Here is a 21,686-nt window from a genome sequence, read left to right as displayed (position 1 = left end):
GGGCAGGTACGTTCAGGCCCCTGTAACCTGGGGCTGCCCCTCCATCCTCTGTCTCCTGTCTGGGTTGTTAAAAGGTGCAGATCCGGTGCCGTGGTTGTCTTCAGGGCAGTTCTAACCTGCCTGGGTCCTAACAGTGTAAGTGCGGGCCTTGCCCAGAGGAAGGGCGTCTTCTAGTTTTTGTGAAGTTGCCTTGTAGGCTGGAGATGCCTGAACTTCTCACCTGCTGATGCCTGGTTCTTGCGGAGAAGGGAACAACCCCAAAGCTCCAGCATCTCTGAGCTGCTCCTGAGTGTCGGGGTAGGGTGGGTGAGGCTGTTGCCCTGGGCAGGCAGTGAGTGACTCACACTGGCCCCTCGCCCTTGCAGGAGCTAGAGCTGGTGGAGGACGTGTGGCGAGGGGAAGCACAAGACCTCCTTTCTCAGATCGCCCAGCTGCAGGAGGAGAACAAGCAGCTCATGACCAACCTCTCCCACAAGGACGTCAGCTTCTCCGAGGAGGAGTTCCAGAAACACGAAGGTAAGGGAGGGGCTGGCACGGGAGGTGAGGGGAAAGGCACTTCCCATCGTCATCACCAGTATCACCAGTGAGTCCTGAGGATGGTCCCAAGCGTCGTGTCTCATGTCACGTGCATTTACACCATCACATGCCAGGTGTGCGTGCTCAGTCGCATCCGACTCTTTGTGACCCCATGGACTGTAGCCCACCAGGCTTCTCTGTCCATGGGATTTCCCAGGCAGGAATACTGGAGTGGGTGGCCATTTTCTCCTTCAGGGGATCTTGCCAGACCAGGGATCAAACCTGTGTCTCTTGCATTGTCAGGCGGGTTATTTACCACTGTGCCACCGGGGAAGCCGTTCCCGCCATCACTCTGCCCGAGAGAAATTGTGTAGTCTGGTTTACAGGTGATGAAACTGAGCAGTTCATTTAATAAATTGTTAGAGGTTCCTCACTTTTCCAGACTCTTTTCCAGGCACTGGGGATACATCTTGGACAAGACAAAGCCCCAGCCCTCGTGAAGCTTATGTTCTAGTGCAGAAGAGATAGACGATAAATATGTAAACAGATAGCACAGTCCTGATTCTGACCCACATTGTGGAAGAACTGAAAAGGAAGGTGGGTGGAATATGATAGAGTTGACTTGGTGAGAAGCTTTTTTAGATACAGTGATCAAGGAGGGCCTCTCTAATGAGGTGACATCTGAGCCCTAGTTAAGTCATGGAGCGAGCCATGCAAATATCTTGAGGGGAAAGCAGGTACGAAGGCCCTCTTTTCCATGGGTTTCCTTTGTTGAGACATGAACGGTGCAGTGAAAACAAAAGTCTTAGCAGTGATAAGCATTGGTGCTCAAAGAGTGCTAACCAGGGGTGATTCCTAACCTGATAGTTACCTGCTGAGTGACCTTGCTCAAGTCATTTGACCTTGGTGTGCCTAAGTGCCCCATGTGAAAATGGGGCAGATAACCCTGTCTCTGTCATAAGATTGTTGTGAGGATTAAATGAATTAATACATGTAAACTGCTTAAAATAGTACGTGGTGCCCACACGCTGAAAGTTTTTAACTATTGTCACTATGAGCTATTGTTATCCAATCTCCTTTTTGAAAAAGAGGAGGAAAACGGGCTGAGGGGGTGCAGCCTTCCCCTTCATGGCTTAATAATATTCCCTTATCTGTTTGGACCACGTTTTGTTTTTATCCATGCCTCCACTGATGGATGCGGGCTTGTTTCCAACTTTCGGGTGTTGTAAAGAATGCCACTGTGAAGGTTCTGGTATATGTTTTATGTGGACGTAATGTTTTTGGTGTTTTTTGTTTTCTTTTAAATAAATTGTGGCTGTCCTGTGTCTTCGTTGCTCGCACTCAGGCTTCTCTAGCTGGGGCATTTGGGCTCTTAGTTCCCCGACCAGGGATGGAACCGAGGTCCCCTGCATTGGGAGCGTGGAGTCTTATCCACTGGACCCCCAGGGAAGTCCCTGTTTGCGGTGCTTCGAGAGGTATATACCTCCAAGTGGACTTGCTGCAGCCTGTGGTAACTGTTGGACTTCACGAGGCACCCTTCGCCCTCTTTTGGTTTGTGATATTTCTGGAGGTCACCCAGTAGGCTCCAGGGATGATGTGGGAACTCCCCTGCCTGCCCCAGTGATGCCCCAGAGGCCTCGGGTCTGCCAGGTGTGGGTCCCAACACCCGGAGCTGCTTTCTCGGGGCTCGTTGCATCTGTGTATACGCGGCACCCTCTGTGTGGGAGGGCTGTGCCTCGGCTCTCTGCGTCCCTGCTGGGCTCTTCATCAGACAGCCCACACAGGTGCCATCTGAGACGCACTTAATTGGCATCTCACGTGGGTCCAGCTCCCAGGGCTGAGCTCAGGGAGGCTCGGGTGTTCTGCACGGCTGCAGCCCCCACCCAAGTGGAGAAACTGGGCGGATGCCAGGCATGCCTCTCACGGTTATTTTTATTTTGCACAGGAAGCTATGGGAACATAACAGGGACAAGAGCATTTCTTCCACCTTGGAGAGGAACAGACACAGGACAGAGGGTTCCTGGGGAGAGGTGCCCCCATGAAGTTAGACTATGTGTCGGGCATCACTTGGGGCAAACTAGAGATATAGGGGATGAGGGGGTGGGGTGCCTGCTTAGAAGAGCCGGCCCTGGAACTTGCCTGGCGGTGCAGTGGTTGAGACTCTGGCTTCCATGGCCAGGGGTGTGGGTTCGAGTCCTAGTTGCAGAACGAAGATCCCACATGCCGCGCAGGGCAGCCAAAAAATAATTTTTAAAAAACACTATGAAAAGAAAAAAGAGGGCTTCCCTGTCGGCTCAGGGATAAAGAATCCACCTACCAATTTAGGAGACACAGGTTCCATCCCTGATCCAGGAAGATCCCACATGCTACAGAGCAGCTAAGCCACAACTGCCGAGTCTTTGCTTTAGAGCCTGGGAGCTGCAACTGTTGAGCTCATGCCCTGCGGCGACTGAAGCCTGTGCTCTACAACAAGAGAAGCCACCGCAGTGAGAAGCCCAAGCAGCACAACTGGAGAGGAGCCCCTGCTCACTGCTACTAGAGAAAAGCCCACACAGCCAGAAGACCCGGCTCAGCCAAAAATAAATAAATAAAGTAATTAAAAAAGAAAAACAAAACAAAAATAAGAGCCAACCCGCCTGGAACAGTGGTGCTTTCCCAGCCATTGATACTGGGCGCTGGGCTCGGAGCACCCGCCAGTCTCTCGTCTCCAGCTCCCCGAAAGTCTCCAGATGAAAAAGCACTTCACTGCCTCTTGTATTTGGAAACCGTCCTGTCAGCACTTGGAAACTACTAGTTAGCACATGCTGAGATGAATTACAGATATGGAAGCGATGGGGGGTGGGGGAACGAAAATATGCTCAGGCCTCTGGAGAAAAACTCTTGGGCTCTGGACAAACAACTCTTGTCACTAGGAGAGGCTGAAGACTGACCACTTAGCCATTGTCTGAAGGGAAGCTGAGACATCTTTTACCTTTTACCAAAAACTGTAGGCAAGTCACAGATATGACTATAATTTTTCTAGGGGTGGCATTTAAAAAAGTAAAAAGGTGAAAGTAATTCCAGTTTAAACCAATAGGCTCAAGGTATCATCCTTCAACATGTTATCAATTTAAAAAATCATCAGTAGAGGAATTCCAAGGTGGTCCAGTGCTTAGGACTCCACGCTTTCACTGCCAAGGGTCTGGGTTCAGTACTAGTCAGGGAACCAAGATCCTGCAAACTGCATGATACAGCCAAATCAATAATTATCCATAGGATATTTTGCATATTTTTTCATATTAAGTCTTTGAAATTTGTAGTTTATTTATTTATGTATAATCACTGCAGATGGTGACTGCAGACATGAAATTAAAAGACGCTTACTCCTTGGAAGAAAAGTTACGACCAACCTGGATAGCATATTGAAAAGCAGAGACGTTACTTTGCCAACAAAGGTCCGTCTAGTCAAGGCTATGGTTTTTCCAGTGGTCATGTATGGATGTGAAAGTTTAACTGTGAAGAAAGCTGAGCGCCGAAGAATTGATGCTTTTGAACTGTGGTGTTGGAGAAGACTCTTGAGAGTCCCTTGGACTGCAAGGAGATCCAACCAGTCCATTCTGAAGGAGATCAGCCCTGGGATTTCTTTGGAAGGAATGATGCTAAAGCTGAAACTCCAGTACTTTGGCCACCTCATGCGAAGAGTTGACTCATTGGAAAAGACTGATGCTGGGAGGGATTGGGGGCAGGAGGAGCAGGGGATGACAGAGGATGAGATGGCTGGATGGCATCACTGACTCGATGGACGTGAGTCTGGGTGAACTCCGGGTGATGGACAGGGAGGCCTGAAGTGCTGCGATTCATGGGGTCGAAAAGAGTCAGACACAACTGAGGGACTGAACTGAACTGAATGTTATATTATATGTTGTTGTCGATATTTAGTTGCTAAATTGTGTCCGACTCTTTGTGACCCCATGGACTGTAGCCCACCCGGCTCCTCTGTCCAAGGGATTCTCCAGGCAAGAGTACTGGAGTGGGTTGCCATTTCCTTCTCCAATATACATATATGTTTTATTTTTATTTATTTGTTTTTGACTGCACTGGGTCTTCAGTGCTGTGCTAGGGCTTTCTCTAGTTGCTCTGAGTGGGGGCTACTCTTGTTGTGGAGCACAGGCTCTAGGAATGCCAGCTCAGTAGTTGTGGCTTGCAGGCCCTAGAGCTTGGGCTCAGTAAGCAGTTGTGGCATGCGGGCTTAGTTACTCCGTGGCAGGTGGGATCTTCCCAGACCAGGGATTGAACCTGTGTCCCCTGCATTGGCAGGTGGATTCTTATCCACTGCACCACCAGGAAAGTCTTATATATGTTTTGTTGTAGTAATCTGTACATAATATTTATCATCTTAACCATCTCACCCAGTATACAATTCAGCTGGGTCTGGTACATTCACATTGTGCAGCTGAACTCCAGAACTCATCTCATCTTGCAGATCTAAAACTCTGTCCCGTTAAATGATAACTCTCCATGCCTCCCTCCCCTAGCCCCTGGCAACTGGCATTCTACTTTCTGTCTCTATAATTTTGACTACTCCAGGTATCTCACAGAAATTGAATCATGCGATATCTGCCTTTTTGTGACTGGTTTACTTCACTGAGCATAAACGTCCTTGACTGAGCGTAAATGTCCTTGACTTTCATCCATGTTGTATGTGTCAGAATTTCCTTCCTTTTTAAGGCAGAGTAATATCCCATTGTATGGGTAGACCACACTTTGTTGATCCACCCATCCGTTGTTGGCTGATGTGTATTTTACATAGAGCACTTTGAGGGGTGATAAAGCGGTTGCGAGAGTGTGGACCCTGGAGCCAGGCTACCTGAGTTTCAGTCCTGGTTGTCGTTGTTCAGTTGCTAAGTCATGCTGACTCTTTGCGACCCCATGGACTGCAGCACACCAGGCTCCTGTGTCCTCCGCTGTCTCCCAGAGTTTGCTCAAGTTCATGTCCATTGAGTCAGTGATGCTGTCTAACCATCTCATCCTCTGCGGCCCCCTTCTCCTTTTGCTTTCAATCTTTCCCAGCATCAGAGTCTTTTCTAATGAGTCGGACCTTCGCATCAGGTGACCAAAGTATTGGAGCTTCATCTTCAACATCAGTCCTTCCAATGAATGTTCAGGGTTGCTTTCCTTTAGGATTGACTGGTTTGGTCTCCTTGCTGTCCAAGGGACTCCCAAGAGTCTTCTCCAGCACCACAGTTTGAAAGCATCACTTCTTCGGCACTCAGCCTTCTTTATGGTCCAACTCTCACATCCATACATGACTACTGGAAAAACTATAGCATTGACTAGACGGACCTTTGTTGGGAAAGTGATGTCTCTGCTTATTAATACGCTGTCTAGAATCCTGAACAGTGCCTAAATCCTGAATCCTGGTAGTGCCGCTCCTCAGCTGTGTGACCTTGTGTAAGTTCACTAGCTACTGTGCACCGCAGTTTCAACTGTACAGTGGGAACAGCAGGATTCCTACTTTGTAAAGTATTCTGAGGATAGAGTGAGCTAAGCTCTGTTTATATCAGCATCTTCTATAAGGAGACCCTGAGACGAGGATGTTCCCCTGCAGGTGATTGATTAAGGATGTCCCCCCTAGACAAGACTATTGGGGGAAGTGGAGGGATCAGGACAGGGAAAGGAGGAATCCAAATAAAGTCCGTGCAGGGCAGTGAGCTCTGGAGTGTAAGTTACACCTAAGAGTCTCCCTACCCTTGGGCACAAGGGTGCAGTTTCTTTTTTTAAATATTTTTATTTACTTATTTATTTGGGTGCACTGGGTCTTAGTTTCAGCATTTGGGATCTTCAATATTCATTGCAGCATGCAGGATTTTTAGTTGCGGCATGTAGGATCTAGTTCCTTGACCAGGGATCAAACCCAGGCCCCCTGCATTGGGAATATGGAGTCTTAGCCACTGGAGAGCCAGGGAAGTCCCCTGAATGTCTCGTTAATTTAGCTCCCAGAGTCTTGAATTGCTGGGTGACTTAAATAATTGCTCAGATGGTAAAGAATCCTTCACCAAGGCAGGAGGCACAGGAGACACAGGTTGGATCCCTGGGTTGGGAAGATCCCCTGGAGAAGGAAATGACAACCCACTCCAGTATTCTTGCCTGGGAAATCCCATGGGGAGAGGAGTCTGGCAGCCTACAGTCCACGGGGTCACAAAAAGTTGGACACGACTGAGGGAGTAACAACACAACTCCCGGCTTTTATCTATGTCTGTGAATCTCTTCAAAACACTTAACGTTTTAGTTTTTCAAACCACTTCTCCAGCACTCTCGGACTATGTCTTAGCAGAGCGTTTGGAGCAGGGAGAACTGGTATTTCTCTTTTATAGATAAAATGACACTTGGAGACACTCACTCTGGGCCAGGCCTGTTGTGAGTACTTCACGTAGATTAACAGAGGCAGCCTCACAAGAGCCCCCCAGATGGGGCCACCACATGACCCCCATTTGCAAGTCAGAAAACAGGCACCAGGTCAGCTGTGAATGAGTCCAAGTAGCCTAGCCCCAGACTCCCAGCCCTTGACCATGTGTTCTCTGACTGCTCCATCCTACGGCCACCAACACCCATGAAGGTGACGGATGGCGAGTTCCCTGGTGGCTAGTGGTTAGGATTCTGGACATTCACTGCCATGGCCCGGGTTCAACCCCCAGCCTGGGAACAGATCCTGCAAGCCATGCTGTGTGGCCAAAAAAAAAATCCTTTCTTTGGGAATTCCCTGGTGGTCCAGTGGTTAGGACGTGCTGCTTTCACTCTGGTGGCCTGGGTTCAGTCCCTGGTTGGGGAACTCAGATGTAGGTGGGTCCCAAATACAGATTTCCTTTCTCTGGACCTCGTGCTTCCCTGCCTCCATCCCACTTGATTTCTACTCATCTGATTCCTCAGAGTGGAATGTACCCGCCAAGGATTAAATTGTTTGAGCTAAGCCCCTGATACTCCTGCCCTGGGGTTTTGCAGGATGGGGGCTCAGAGAGAAGACAGCAAATGTTTTTGTGGATTTTTCACAGATTCTGCCTGCACCTGATTTCAGAACCCCCTCCCCTACGCAGACAGAGATACACACACACACTCGCTCTAGCATTGTGTCTAAGGTGTGGTTTTTCTGGAAATGTTAGTCATGTCTTCTTGTTCCACTACCCCAGGCCCAGGTCCTGCCTCACATCAGTTGCCCAGGAGTTTTGAGAGAGGGATACCCAGTGCCCAGAACCCTCAGATGGCCCTGTGATTCCCCATCAGCAGTCTGGGGGCCTGGCAGTTAGGACTCCAGCTGAAGAGTCTCCTTTGAGGAGCAGGGAGTGTCTGGAGAAATAACTGACTTGATCAATTTCAAATGCAGCTGGTAGTCGCTGTTTCTCACTGCTGTGCAGCGTTCCATTGCCTGTCACTCTCAAGGTTTATCTTTTCATCCTACTACTGACGGACATTTTGGCAGTTTCCAGTTTGGGGCTATTACAAATAATGCTGCTATGAACATTTTAAAAATATTTATTTATTTAGCTTTGCCAGGTCTTAGTTGCAGCATGCCGATTCTTTGCCATGAAATGGAAATGTGAGATCTAGTTCCTTGACCAGGGATCCAACCCACACCACCAGCATTGGGAGTGCAGAGTCTTAGCCACTGGACCACCAGGGAAATCCCTACCGATGGTTTAAGCAGGAGAGGGAGGTAGACTCACCTGCTGGTCCCTCTCGCCCCTCTCTAGGCATGTCAGAGCGGGAGCGGCAGGTGATGAAGAAGCTGAAGGAGGTGGTGGACAAACAGCGAGATGAGATCCGTGCCAAAGATCGGGAGCTGGGGCTGAAGAACGAGGATGTTGAGGCGGTAAGTGCTGAACCCCGCCTGCCATGTCCACCCCTGGCCAGGAGGTACCAGTAAGGGACTCCACCCTCCCCTCCGAAAGCTCCCCTTCTCCCGCTCGGTCTCACTCCATGGGCTCCACAATGTAGGGATCCTGCCCGTGGCTTGGTGGGCCCAGCCCTGAAACAGTCACTATGGATAGGCCCCTCAGCCAAGTCTTCACTGGAACAGTAGGAGGGAACGTGGCAATGCCCACTGACCTGACTGTTGCCACACACTGAGGAAGTTCCAGGGCCTGGTCAGCCTTTTTCTGACCCTGAGGCTTCGTCCAGTCCACCCCTTTCATGGCCTGGCATTGTCCCGGCCCCTTCAAGAACCTATACTTTGTCTCTGGTTAAATTAAAAAAAGATACCCCTTTCTCAAAGTGTGTTACTTCCTTCTGTTGGGAAATTGTCATAATATACTAACAAGACCCTTATCTTCCACTTGGCATAAAATTATCATAGTAAATATATAAATTGCCCATCTCTGGCATCAACAGAGTTGTAAGAATGTGAACAAATTTCAAGCAAATCAAAGCGTGTACAGTATGAATGGCATGCCTGTAGACGGTTTGCCCTTGTTCAGTGCACAACGTGAGCTACTGTATGTGGCGGCCTCGTCCAGTGGGCTTTCTCTCTCTATAGCTGCAGCAGCAGCAGACCCGGCTGATGAAGATCAACCACGACCTCCGGCATCGAGTCACAGTGGTAGAGGCCCAGGGGAAGGCTCTGATTGAACAGAAGGTAGAACTGGAGGCAGATCTGCAAACCAAGGAGCAGGAGATGGGCAGCCTGCGGGCGGAACTTGGGAAGCTGCGAGAGAGGCTACAAGGCGAACTCAACCAAAATGGAGAGGAGGAGCCTGTGGTGAGTGGGAAGCCGGCCTCTGTAGGCTGGCTCGAGGTGGGCCAGGCTGCCTTGCTTTCGCCATTATACTTGAGGGAAATAGGAGGCCCAGAGAGAGCCAGCTTCTGACCAGGAGACACACAGCTGGGCAGAGGTAGTGCTGGGCCTGGAACCCAGGACTTCCAGCATTCTAGCCCTGAGTATCCAGCTCGCTGGTGGTTACTGGGCATCTGCTGTTCATTCATTCATTCAAATAATTATTGACTATGTTATAGGCATGGGGGATGAAATGGACACCTGGTTCCTGTCCACATGGGGCTTACAGCTAGTATGAGAGAAAGACATTAGACAGATAATAACATAATATACCATGCGTGCATGCGTGCTCTGTCACTTCGGTTGTGTCCGACTGTTTGCGACCCTATGGACTGTAGCCTGACTTTTTGCGACCCTATGGACTGTAGCCGACCAGGCTCTTCTGTCCGTGGGATTCTCCGGGCAAGAATACTGGAGTGGGTTGCCATGCCCTCCTCTAGGGGATCTTTCCAGCCTAAGGATTGAACCTGTGCTTCCTGCCTCTCCTGCAATTACAGGCAGGTTCTTTACCTGCTGAGCCACCTGAGAAGCCCTAATATACCATATGACCCAGCAATCCTACTTTTAGGTATATGTCCAAGAAAACTGAAGACATGTGTCCACCTAAAGACATGTACACAGGGATTTCCCTGGGGGTCCAGTGGTTGGGAGAATGCCTTCCAATGCAGGAGACAATGCAGGGAGCAATCCCTGGTCAGGGGACTGAGGTTCCACGTGCCACAGGGCATCTAAACCTGTGTGCCGCGAGTACTGAGCCTGTGCGCTCTGGAGCCCATGTGCCACGGCTAAAGAAGCCCACGCGCTGCATCTAAGACCCAACACAGCCAAATGCAGGAATATATTTTAGAAAGGCCTGTACACACGTTCATAGCAGCACTAGTTTCAACAGCCAAGAGGTGGAAACCACCTACATGTCCATCAGCTGGCGACTAGATAAACAAAATATGGTCTGTCCACATCGTGGAATATTATTCAGCCATAAAAAGGAATGGAATACTGAGACATGCTGCAATTTGGATGAACCTCAAAAACATGCTAAGTGTAAGTAGCCAGACAAAAGGCCACATGTTGTGTGAGTCATTTGTTTGAAATATCCAGAACAGGCAAATCCATAGAGAGAGAAAGAAGACGGATGGTTGCAGAGACTGGGAGAGGGGAGACTTCTAATGGGTACAGGGTTTCTTTTGGGGGCGATGGAAATGTTTCTGGAATTAGATAATGGTGATAGTTGCACAGCCTTGAATGCACTAAAATGTATTCTGATTTTTATACTTCAAAAGAGTGGATTTTATGGTATGTGAATTATATCCCAAAAAGCAAACCAGCAATTTATGTTAAAGGAGAGCCATAGTGCCAGAATGCCCCAACTGCATGGACTCTAGAGCCAGTCTGCTTTGGTTCATATCTACTCTACTCCGTACCACTGCCATGACTTTAGAAAATTATTTAGCTTTTTCACATCTCAGTTTTCTCGTCTCTAAAATGGGAATACTAGGGAGTTCCCTGGTGGCCTTGTGATTAGGATTTGGTACTTTCATTGCAGTGGCCTGAGTTCAATTCCTGCTCAGGAAACTGAGATCTCATAAGTCATGTGGTTTGGCAAAAAAAAAAAAAAAGGGGAATACTGATAAGAGTTCTTACTCCCAGATTGTTATTATGAGAATTCAATGACTTAGTTCATTTAGAGTGTTAGCTGTTATTATTACCATGATAGTCTGAGGGAGTCAAAAAGGCTTTGCCAAGGAGGTAATGGAAAGAATGAGAGTGAACTAGGTGAAGGGGGGTGGCTGTACAAAGGCCCTGTGGCAGGGGAAATTGCAGTGCAGTCAAGGAAGAATAAGAAAGAAAGAGTAAGGCACTTCCTTGGTGGTCCAGTGGTTAGGACTCTGCCCTTCAAATGCAGGGGGCAAGGGTTCGATCCCTGGTCAGGGAACTAAGAGCCTACATACCACATGGTGCAGCCCAAAAGAAAAAAGAAAGTCAGGATGGCTGGTGTGCAAGCTGACAGGGAGGGAGAGGGTCTGAATGCGGTCAGAGAGGTTGGCAGGGGCCAGTGCTGCAGAGTGGAGCTTGGCTTTTATCTGCAAGCACTGTGCTGGGCGCTGTGGAGGTTTGAGGAGCTTACAGCCCAGTGCAGGAGACAGTCTTGGACCCCAGCAGCCACACTCAAGGTGGGACGGGATTGTCTTCACACTAAGAAGCTGTCTCTGTCTGGGTTCCCTCGAGGCAGAGCTTGAGAAGAGAAATGTGGGCAGGAGGTTAACTGGGGAAGTGATTGATCTCAAAGACCAGAGAACTGACACAGGGAAAGAGGAAAAGGGAATTTGAGGGTGTGTCACTGAGGTCGCCATGGGGAAGCTCAGTCCCTCTGGGACCTCAGAGAAGACCTCCCAGAACAGTCTTTCTGGAGGAGAAAGTCTTAGAGCAATGATCTACAAATGCCTGTCCCCAATTACTAAGGGGAGGTGGGGTCCCCAGGGGTGTTATCCCTACCAGTACTCCCAGGCAGAACTTGTGGAGCAGAAACTGGGGGGGAAATGGAAAGACAGGGCACTTCCCTGGTGGTCCAGTGGCTAAGATTCCAAGCTCCCAATCCAGGGGGCCTGAGTTTGATCCCTGCTCAGGGAACTAGATCCTGCATGCCACAACTAAGATCCCACATGTGGCAACTAACACCCAGTACAGCCAAATAAATAAATGAAGTAAATATTAAAAAAAAAAATGGAAAGACATCCAGTGTGTGCTCGAGGTGGGGCTCTGTCCACATGAATGGAACCACACCACAGCTGCAGCGGAAATCCGGGTGGGCCCAGTATGTGACCCAGGGCACCAAAGGTATCTCCCACGTAGATGTGCCCCTGGGATATTCCAGGAACATAGAGATGGGGCAGTTAATCCTGATGGGGGTGGCATGGAGTTTCATGGACCAGCTGTTGCTTCAGCTGAATGTCAGTGATTACAATGCTAAGATATTGATAGACAGATGTAGAAGATGGATATACTGTTTCAGAAAAGTGTAATGAACTGTTAGAGAAAAACTCAGAGCTTCCCATTTCTTCCAGCACATATTTTTTGACTTTCCAGTTTGCAGGCACTGTGCTGGTCTCTTGGGTTCCAGGTGAGGGAGGTAAGATAGACGAACTTTCCATCAGGCTGGCTCAAGTCCCAGCAGAGTCATTAAGTATCTTGTGAATTTGGGCCATACACTCCTAGGTTCTTTGAAGGACAAGAACCTGCGAGATACAGATAGGAAGGAAGAGAGAGAAGTCTTAAAAGGGAAATTGGAGTAGAATCTTTTGGCTACAGGTGACAAAAGCTTAACTTAAAATGGTTCAAGGATTAAAAAAAAAAAAGGAATTTGGGACTGTGTAACTAAAAGCTTTGAGTTAATGACGGCTTCAGGTATAGCTGGTTCCAGGTGCCCTGATGACGCTGGCAGGAATTTGTTTCAGACCTTCTCTCTGTGTTGGTGTCATTCTCAAGCAGCCTCTTGCCATATAGTGGCCCCTACTCAACCAGCTTTGCAACCGCAGTGGAAAGAAATTGCTTCTTTCTCAAATTCTCAGCAAAAGTCTCAGGAACCTTCTCATGACCTCACCTGAATCAATCACTGTGGTCTGAGGTCTAGATTATACATGTTGTCCATTTCTGAGCACATGGCTCTCCATGATGGTGCCAATCCAAGCCACATGCACGGAGAGTAGGAAAGAGGAGTTTCTCCAGAGGAAGGCTGCCGTGACCCAGCCCAGAGATGTGCAGGCCAGGCAGGACAACAGCTGTCGTCAGTGTCAGAGAGTCAGGGTTGAGAATGCCACACACAGAACTCTGAGCAGTGAAGGCTGTGGATTCTTTCACAGGGTTTCAGCAGGGGAGTGGGAGGATCAGCTCTGAGTTTATGGCGGACAGTTGAACAAGGAGACGACGGCAGCCATGGCTGTCAGGAGCCCTTGGCAGTAATCCAGGCAAGAAAGGTGAGGGCTGGACCAAGTCGATAGCCTTGGGATGGAGGGGGCGCCCAGCAGGCAAAGCTTGGGGTGGTCACTCCCTCCCACCTCCCCTGGGTCCCCCTTTCAGCCTCCTGAGCCCCACGAGAGCTCAGGCTCTGTCTCTGGCTGGTCCAAACCTGGGTCCTGAGGACATCACCCCTAGCCACAAGACTCTGAGCCCTGTTCCAGATCTCTTTCGGACAAGGACATTTCACACCTCCTTGGCCTCGTCGCCGGTAGGTTTCAGTTTCCTTTCTGGCTCCACGGAGGTGGGGCAGAAACAGAGGAGTAAAATCCAGTAGCAGTTATGACTAACCCACTAAGCTTCTCTGCAGCATCTGTTCCTGAACTCAGGGTGTCTTTTGAGGCCTTGACAACATCCTTTGGAGTTGAGTGGCGTTCAGGATGCTTGTCACTCAAACAAGGAAGCTGCAGGTGGTGGTGGCCTCGTCACCTGCTGCCATGTGACTTGGGGCCCGTCCATCTCTCTGGTAATAGGTTCTTATCTGACAAATGAGGGACATGAACTTGACTTGATTCAGTAGATCTAAAAGTTAGCATGGCTGGCACTAAAAGGAACAAAATGGGGTCATTTGTAGAGACATGGATGGACCTAGAATCTGTCATGCAGAGTGAATTAAGTCAGAAAGAGAAAACAAATATCATATATTAATGCATATATGTGGACTCTAGAAAAATGGACAGATGAACCTATTTCCAAAGCAAGAATAGAGACACAGAGGTAGAGAACAGACATGTCGGCACAGGGTGGGGGAAGGGGAGGGGGGGACAAATCGGGAGATGAGGACTGACATATGTACACCACCATGTGTAAAACAGATAGTAGTGGGAAGCTGCCATATAGCACAAGGAGCTCAGCTCAGTGCTCTGTGATGACCTGGATAGGCGGGATGGGGATGCTGGGAGAGCGGTCCAGGAGGGAGGGGTGTATATATACAAACAGCTGATTCACTTCATTGTACAGCAGAAACCAACACAATATTGTAAAGCAATCATACTCCAATATAAAAAAAGTTAGCATGGCTGGATAGAGGGTGGTGATCAGAGAAGGGCACAGTGAATTCGGAGTGTAGAGGAGATGGCCATGCAGGGCTTCAAGGCCTTGAGAACGGTCTATGGGCTGGGTAGGATGTCCGGGGATGGAATGTGGGGCAAGAGGAACAGCATAAGTCAGACTAGAGACTGTGCAGGGTGAGGCTGGGGTGGTAGTTAGTCCTGGCACCAGATCAGTGACGGAAGATGGGAGCTATGCAGGGATCCAGAGCCAGGGAGGAATCCATTCTTTTTTTTTTTTTAAACTTTTATCAGAGTATGTACTGTGCTGTGCTTAATCGCTCAGTTGTGTCCAGCTCTTTGCGACCCCATGGACTGTAGCCCGACAGGCTCCTCTGTCCATGTGGATTCTCCTGGCAAGAATACTGGAGTAGGTTGCCATGCCCTCCGCCAGGGGATCTTCCAACCCAGGGATCGAACCCAGGTCTCCCGCATTGCAGGCGGATTCTTTACCAGCTGAGCCACCAGGGAAGCCCATTGGCGTATAGTTGCTTTACAATATTGTGTTAGTTTCTGCTGTACAGCAGAGTGAACCAGCTATATGTATGCATGTATTCCACCCCCCACCTTTTTAAAATTTCCTTCCCATTTAGGTCACCACAGAGCATTGAGCTATACAGTATGTTCTTATTTATCTATTTTATACATAGTATCAATAATGTATTTATGTCAATCCCAATTTCCCAATTCATCCCAAACTCCACCCCATCCCCCTCGGTATCCACACATTTGTTCTCTGTGTCTCCATTTCTGCTTTACAAATAAGATCATCTGTACCATTTTTCTAGAGTCCACATGTATGCGCTAATATACGATATTTGTTTTTCTCTTTCTGTCTTACTTAACTCTGTATGACAGACTCTATTTCCATCCACATCTCTACAAATGACCCTGTTTCCTTCCCTTTTATGGCTGAGTAGTATTCGTTTGTATATATGTATCACATCTTCTTTATCCATTCCTGCGTTGATGGACATTTAGGTTGCTTCCATGTCCTGGCTATTGTAAAGAGTGCTGCAGTGAACACTGGGGTGCATGTATCTTTTTGAATTATGGTTTTCTCTGGGTATTTGCCTAGAGGAATCTGTTCTTAACATTGCCTCTTGATTCATATGATTCTTTCTGAGATGTTAATGCTGTCATTTCAGTGTGATCTCCAGTAGGCAGGTCTCTTTGTATATTTTTATAACATATTTATTGAGAGGTAATTCACATGGTATACAATCCATCCATTTTAAAGTGTACAGATAAATTTTTTTATTTTTTGGCTGTGCCATGTGGAATCTTAGTTCTATCCAGGGATCAAACCCGCACCTGCTGCCTTAGAAGCACAAAGTCTTTAAAAAATAATATTTATTTATTTGGCTGTACAGGGTCTTAGTTGCAGCATGTGGGATCTAGTTCCCTGACCAGGGATCAAACCCAGGTCCCTTGCATTGGGAGCTCATGGTCTTAGCCACTGGACCAGCAGGGAAGTCCCAAAAGGGCAAAATCTTATCCACGAGACTTCCTGGGAAGTCCCCAGGTCAGTGGTTTTTAGCATTAAATATATTCACTCTATTGTGTGATTGTCACCACTATCTAGAACATTTCCATCAGCCCGGAAAGAAACTCCCTACGCATCAGCAGTCACTCCCCATCTGCCTCCCCCAGCCTCGGCAACCACTCGTTTACTTTCTGTTTCTGTGGATTCGCTTCTTCTGGACATTTCGTTGAAATGGACTCATGCACCATGTGATCCTGACTACCTTCCTACTCAGCATGTTTTCTAGCTCATCCAGCTTCTCACAGTTTAACTGATGGCTGTCCTGCCTTTGACAGTTGGACATATAAACCCTAAGAAAATGAAGTCGGCTTCTTGTCTGAAGGACTTTATATAAAACCAGTAAGAAAACTTAAAGGTAATAGTACCTCCTCGATGTCAGTGTCTCCGCCTTTTAAGTTATGATTTCTTAGTAAGTTGGGGTTTTTATTTGTTTGTTTGTTTGTTAACTTTTTATATTGGAGTGTAGCTGATTAAGATGTTGTGATAGTGTCAGGCACACAGTAAAGTGACTCAGCCATACCTATGCATGTATCTGTTCTCCCCCAAACTCCCCTCCTGTTCAGGCTGCCACATGACATACGGCAAAGTTCCCTGTGCTACACAGTAGGTCCTTGTTGGTTATCCATGTTAAATTTAGCAGAGTGTACATGTTGATCCCATACTCCCTTACTATCCCTTCCCCTCATCCTTCCCCCCTGGTAACTGTAAGTCCATTTTTTAAGTCTGTGAGTCTGTTTCTAGTTGTTTGTTTGTTTTTAAGTATACAGGAAAAGCAGAGAGGGGCCTGATGGCTGGCCTGTGAACCAGGGTTTTGGGCACTGAATTTATCCATGGTAGCCTGGAGCTACCAAGGGTGACCAGAGCACAGTCATTCCCCACTGCTGGGCGAGGGCTGCTCAGAAGTATGTTCCAGGGGCCTTGGGAGCACAGGAAGTGATCTTGCTAGACCCAGGCAGTGGTGGGGTGAGGGGAGCATGCCCAGGGGGCCAGGACTCAGGATGGAGGGCCCTGATGGAAGGTATTGTCTCCCTAAGGCCTCTGGACAGGCCCCATTGCTTGTCGGCTGGTCTCTTGGGCCTCCCTGGGGAGTACCTGGGGCCTCAGGCATCTCCCTCAAGCTGTGCCCAGAGAGCCTCAGGGGACCACAGACAATCAGCGATAACCCGAGCTACCTCTGTGGTCCCTCATGGGCTAAGTCTAGAAGGCTCGCTGCCGATTGACCCGATTGCCATGTTGGGAAGAGCCTTGGCCATGTCTCTCGAGGACTGGGCTGCCCAGGGCACTGCAGCAGTGCCTGGTGGCCTCTGGAAAAGCTGAAGCCCCAGTCTCATCCTCTTCTGCACTTCCAGGCGGCAGTCCCAGAAATCAGGACTTTTTTTCCCACACCTGTCTCGGCATCCCTCAAGCTCTAAGGGGATCAGGTTGTTCCTCTGATAAAAGAACTGTCTTTTTGCCAGAGATAAAGAACTCAGGTTCTGAGCAAGCCCTTTGGTGTCTTGGGTGAGGACAGCCCATGGAGGTGAGCAGGGAACTACCATACCCTGAAAGCCTGTATTCATAAGAATGCCTGATGTAGGCGTGGGAAGACCCCTTAGAAATATTAATGGGTTTTTTAGGGCTCACTGGGGAAACGGGCCTGGAAAGGAGCAGGCAGCTTGCCCAGAGCCCTCTGGGAAAGTGAGGGGTTGGGACCCCTCCCGAAGGGCTTTATGTCTTCCCCAGGCATGTGATCATCTGTCAGCTGGCACTTCCCAGAGACAGAAAGAGGCAGGGGACTTGCCCAGCGAGTGTAAGAGCCTGGGTTGTTTGAAGGAAGGGCTGGAAGGGAGTGTGTGAGCCTGAGATTTCTGTCTACAGCTTTTAACACCTATGGCATCTAGGCAGAGAGGGAAAAAGGAGAGATGAGTGTGCAGCCCTGGAAACAGCGCATAAAAGGACGTAGCTGCCACACAGCATCAGCCCAGTGTTGCCATGTAGACTCCATGTGACCTAGTTTTCCAATATTTTTCCCAAAAAGAAGCCCGAAACCCAAACTTTAATGTGAAATCTCCTGATCTAAAACAATTGGCAACTACTTCAAAGGAGTTTTAGAACACAGAATCAAATAAAAGGTGGGTCGGGTGGAAGTGGGGCCACTGGGGTGGGCCCAGAGTTCTTGGTGAACTCCTACACATCCCTCAAGACCCTGTGCACAGAGACCACATCTGCAGTAACATCTTCTGTGGTCCTCCTCAGAATTGATGTCCTTGCACCTTTCATTATATTATCTTATAAATTTCTATTTGTGTGTATCTTTCCTCCACCTCCACCTGTCTGATTCGTCTTATTAGCTCAGTGACCAGCAGGCACAAAGTTGGTGCTCAGTCATATTAAGTGACTATTAGACCTGGGTTTGATCCCTGGATTGGGAAGATCCCCTGGAGAAGAGAATGGCAACGCACTCCTGTCTTCTTGCCTGGAAAATCCATGGATAGAGGAGCCTGGCAGGCTACAGTCCATGGGGTTGCAAAGAGTTGGACACAACTGAGTGACTAACACACACACACACACCTCCGAGGATGCTCTGTGGTTAACCTGGGCAGAGGAAGAGAAGAGAACTGCCATTAGTGAGTGCTTGCTGTGTATTAAGCATTTGTTCTACATGGTCTTGGGTAGAGGATACTGTCTGAATGTATGGTCATCAGGTGGTCCAAGGAGCGGCCCCAAAGGCTCTGCAGAGGGAGTTAAACACTGAAGATGGACTTCCCTGGTGGTCTAGTGGTTAAGACTCCATGCTTCCAATGCCAGGGGCGCAGGTTCAATCCCTAGTTGGGGAGCTAAGATCCCACATGCCAATGGTACAGCCAAAAAAAAAAAACCCAAAACCCTTTGAAGATGTACGCTGAGAACACAGTCCTTTGCAGGTGTGGCATCAGTGACCACCTTAGAGTGCCTTCCTGGGGTGTTAATCCCCTGTCTCCTCCCCAGTTCTTGGGCAGGAAGGGGCCCCTCTCAGCTGCCCAGCTGGCTTGGGTGGGCGGCGTGTGTCAGGTTTCAGTTTCCCGCCGCCTCCAGACCCCTCCCCTGCTGCCCCTGCTCGCGCTGACTCCAGCTCAGACCCGCTTCCCATCCCACGCCTGCCGGGTGGCTCTGCCGTCACCTGATCTCCTCTGGTGGGTGGTGTCTCCTTTCAACTGTCCTCTCCCAGAACAGCACGTCCCCGACTCTCTCCAGACGTGAGGCATCTCAGCTCTGCCTCCTGTAGTCCTTCAGCCACCTGGCCCATCTAGGCTGGAGTCCCTTTCTCCTTGTGCTTCTGTGGGGTTTTGGTGGGGTGGGGAGCCAGTTCTGTATTTCAATCCCTTTCCCTTGGTCCAAAGCTTTCCAACTGTTGTCCTAAGCTTTTGTCCACTCCTTCTGGACAATCATGGGACATTGGCAATGCAAGGCTGTCAGGAATTGTACACTGCCTGTAGAGTATGGGCCACCTGCTGATACGGCCAGCTTGGACCTGGAAAGCTTGCAAAAACTTCCTTGCTATCAAAAAAAGAAAAAAATGTTGGCAAGGATGTGGAGAAGGTCAAACCCCTCCTACACTGCTTACAGGAATGTAAAAGGGGGCAGCCACTGTGGAAAACAGTTTGGCAGTTCCTCCAGAAGTTAAACATAGAGTCACCATATGACCCAGCAATTCCACTCCTAGATGTATACCCCAAGGAACTGAAGTGTTCAAACAAATCTTCGCACACAGATGCTCATGGCAGCATTGTTCATTTACCTAAAGGTAGAAGCAATTTAGATGTCCATCAGTGGATAAAAGGATAAACAAAATGTGGTCTATTCACTCAGTGGAATATTATTTAGCAATGAAAAGGAATGACGTGCTGATACGGGCTACAATGTAGATGAATCTTGAAAACATGAGTGAAAGAAACCAGTCACCAAAAGCCACATATATGATTCCATTTCTAGAAAATGTCCAGAAAAGGCAGACTCATAGAGAAACAGAAAGCAGATGGTGGTTGCCAGAGGCTGGGGAAAGGGGGACTGCTGATGGGTGTGGAGTTTCCTCTGGAAAATGTTTTGAAACCAGTTAGAAGTGGTTGCACTGCACCAAGAACGTGCTACACGCGTGCACGCTCAGTCGTGTCCGACTCTCTGTGACCCCATGGACTGTAGCCCGCCAGGCTCCTCTCTCCATGGAATTCTCCAGGCAAGAATACTGGAGTGGGTTGCTGTTTCCTTCTTCAGGGGACCTTCCCGACCCAGGGATTGAATCTGTGTCTCCTGAGTCTCCTGCATTGGTAGGCAGGTTCTTTACCATTGTGCCATCTAACATCATGGAATTGTGCGTTTTATTTTTAATAGGGTTTTGATTTTTTATATTGAATTTTATTTTCTTTTTAATTTTTGGCCATGCCAAGTGGTATGTAGGATCTTAGTTCTCCAACCAGGGATTGAACCTGGGCCCCCTGCACTGAGAGTGCAGAAGCTTAACCACTGGACCACCAGGGAAATCCCTGAATTGTGCATTTTAAAATGGAGATTTTATGTTAAGTGGATTTTTATCACAATTAGGAAAAACAACCACAAAACTCCTTGCTGTGGAAGAGAGCAGGAGTGTGGGGTTTGGGTCTGGAAACTTAGCAGACTAGGATCCATCTGTGTGATCCACGTGGAAGAGACATAAATGCCCTGCGGCAGCTGCAACATTAACCTCCCACCTCCACCCCTACCAGGGCTTCCACGGAACGCCAGTGAATAGATCCCCGCCACCCCTGGGGAAGGCCAGAAGGCTAGTAACAAATAGGAAACTGTGTACAACTTCTTATCAAAGAAAAAAGGAATAGAGAATGGCACACTGGATCTGATTCCAGCGACTTTGGCCAAATTAGCAATAGCCTCCGTTAGTAAGGGCTTCCTAGGAGGCGCAGTGGACACGAGAGGAGATGCAATACGCTCGGGTTTGATTCCCAGGATGGGAAGATCCCCTGGAGGAGGAAATGGCAGCCCACTCCAGTATTCTTGCCTGGGTAATTCCATGGACGGAGGAGCCTGGCAGGCTAGAGTCCATGGGGTTGCAAAGAGTCAGACAGGACTGAATATGCCAATTGGTTAGAAAATGAAGCAAGAACATGGGGAAGGGAAATCAGGCAGACTTACGAGGACGGTGGCACTGGGGGAGCATTGCGTTTCTTCTCCTCTGACGCCTTTTAGTGTTATTTGTAATTAAAACCCTGAGTCAACTGGAGAGGCAATGGGACTGTGGGTCTGGGTATTGAGAAGGCAAACAGTGCACAGGTGGCCACTGGCTGTGCTCTCCCCAAGGATGAATGCTGACTGCACAGAACGTGAGCAGAGGCCGCCCGCAAGTTCTTAAAATAGCGCCCTTGGCAAGCTGCTCAGGCCCTGGGGAGGGTGGGAAATTCAGGCTCCGGCAGGATGCAGAGTGGGTGCTAGTGGCTGTGGCCAGGAATTCATTAGCAGCATCTCTGCCCCCTCCAGGCGGAGCTGGGCGGAGAAGAGTGTGTCTCCGAGGCGGAGAAGGTAGCCATGGATCTCAAGGACCCCAACCGCCCCCGGTTCACACTGCAGGAGCTGCGGGACGTGCTACATGAAAGGAATGAGCTCAAGTCCAAGGTGTTTTTGTTGCAAGAAGAGCTGGCATACTATAAGAGGTGAGTGTTCCGCGGAGCTCCCAGGCTGGCTCCATTCTGAGGTTGTTCAGAGTCTGGGGACAAATTCACACCTGGAAGACAAGGACTGCACCTGTGTTCGTTGT

General features: G+C 48.9%; 1 protein-coding gene across 3 annotated transcripts in view; it reads left to right on the top strand.

Moving 5' to 3' along the window:
- RILPL1 (Rab interacting lysosomal protein like 1) overlaps positions 1-21,686 on the top strand; it is a 41,761-nt gene that overhangs the window by 7,641 nt on the left and 12,434 nt on the right. For all 3 annotated transcript variants that reach the window (XM_027566987.1, XM_027566986.1, XM_027566988.1), the window contains exons 2-5: positions 366-516; positions 8,241-8,359; positions 9,023-9,244; positions 21,410-21,582. In XM_027566987.1, coding sequence (XP_027422788.1) covers positions 366-516; positions 8,241-8,359; positions 9,023-9,244; positions 21,410-21,582 — 665 coding nt within the window. The remainder of the gene's footprint in view (positions 1-365; positions 517-8,240; positions 8,360-9,022; positions 9,245-21,409; positions 21,583-21,686) is intronic.

Source organism: Bos indicus x Bos taurus, chromosome 17 (genome assembly GCF_003369695.1).
Source record: "Bos indicus x Bos taurus breed Angus x Brahman F1 hybrid chromosome 17, Bos_hybrid_MaternalHap_v2.0, whole genome shotgun sequence".
NCBI classification, from domain to species: domain Eukaryota; kingdom Metazoa; phylum Chordata; class Mammalia; order Artiodactyla; family Bovidae; genus Bos; species Bos indicus x Bos taurus.
This window is presented reverse-complemented; position numbering and strand designations above follow the sequence as displayed.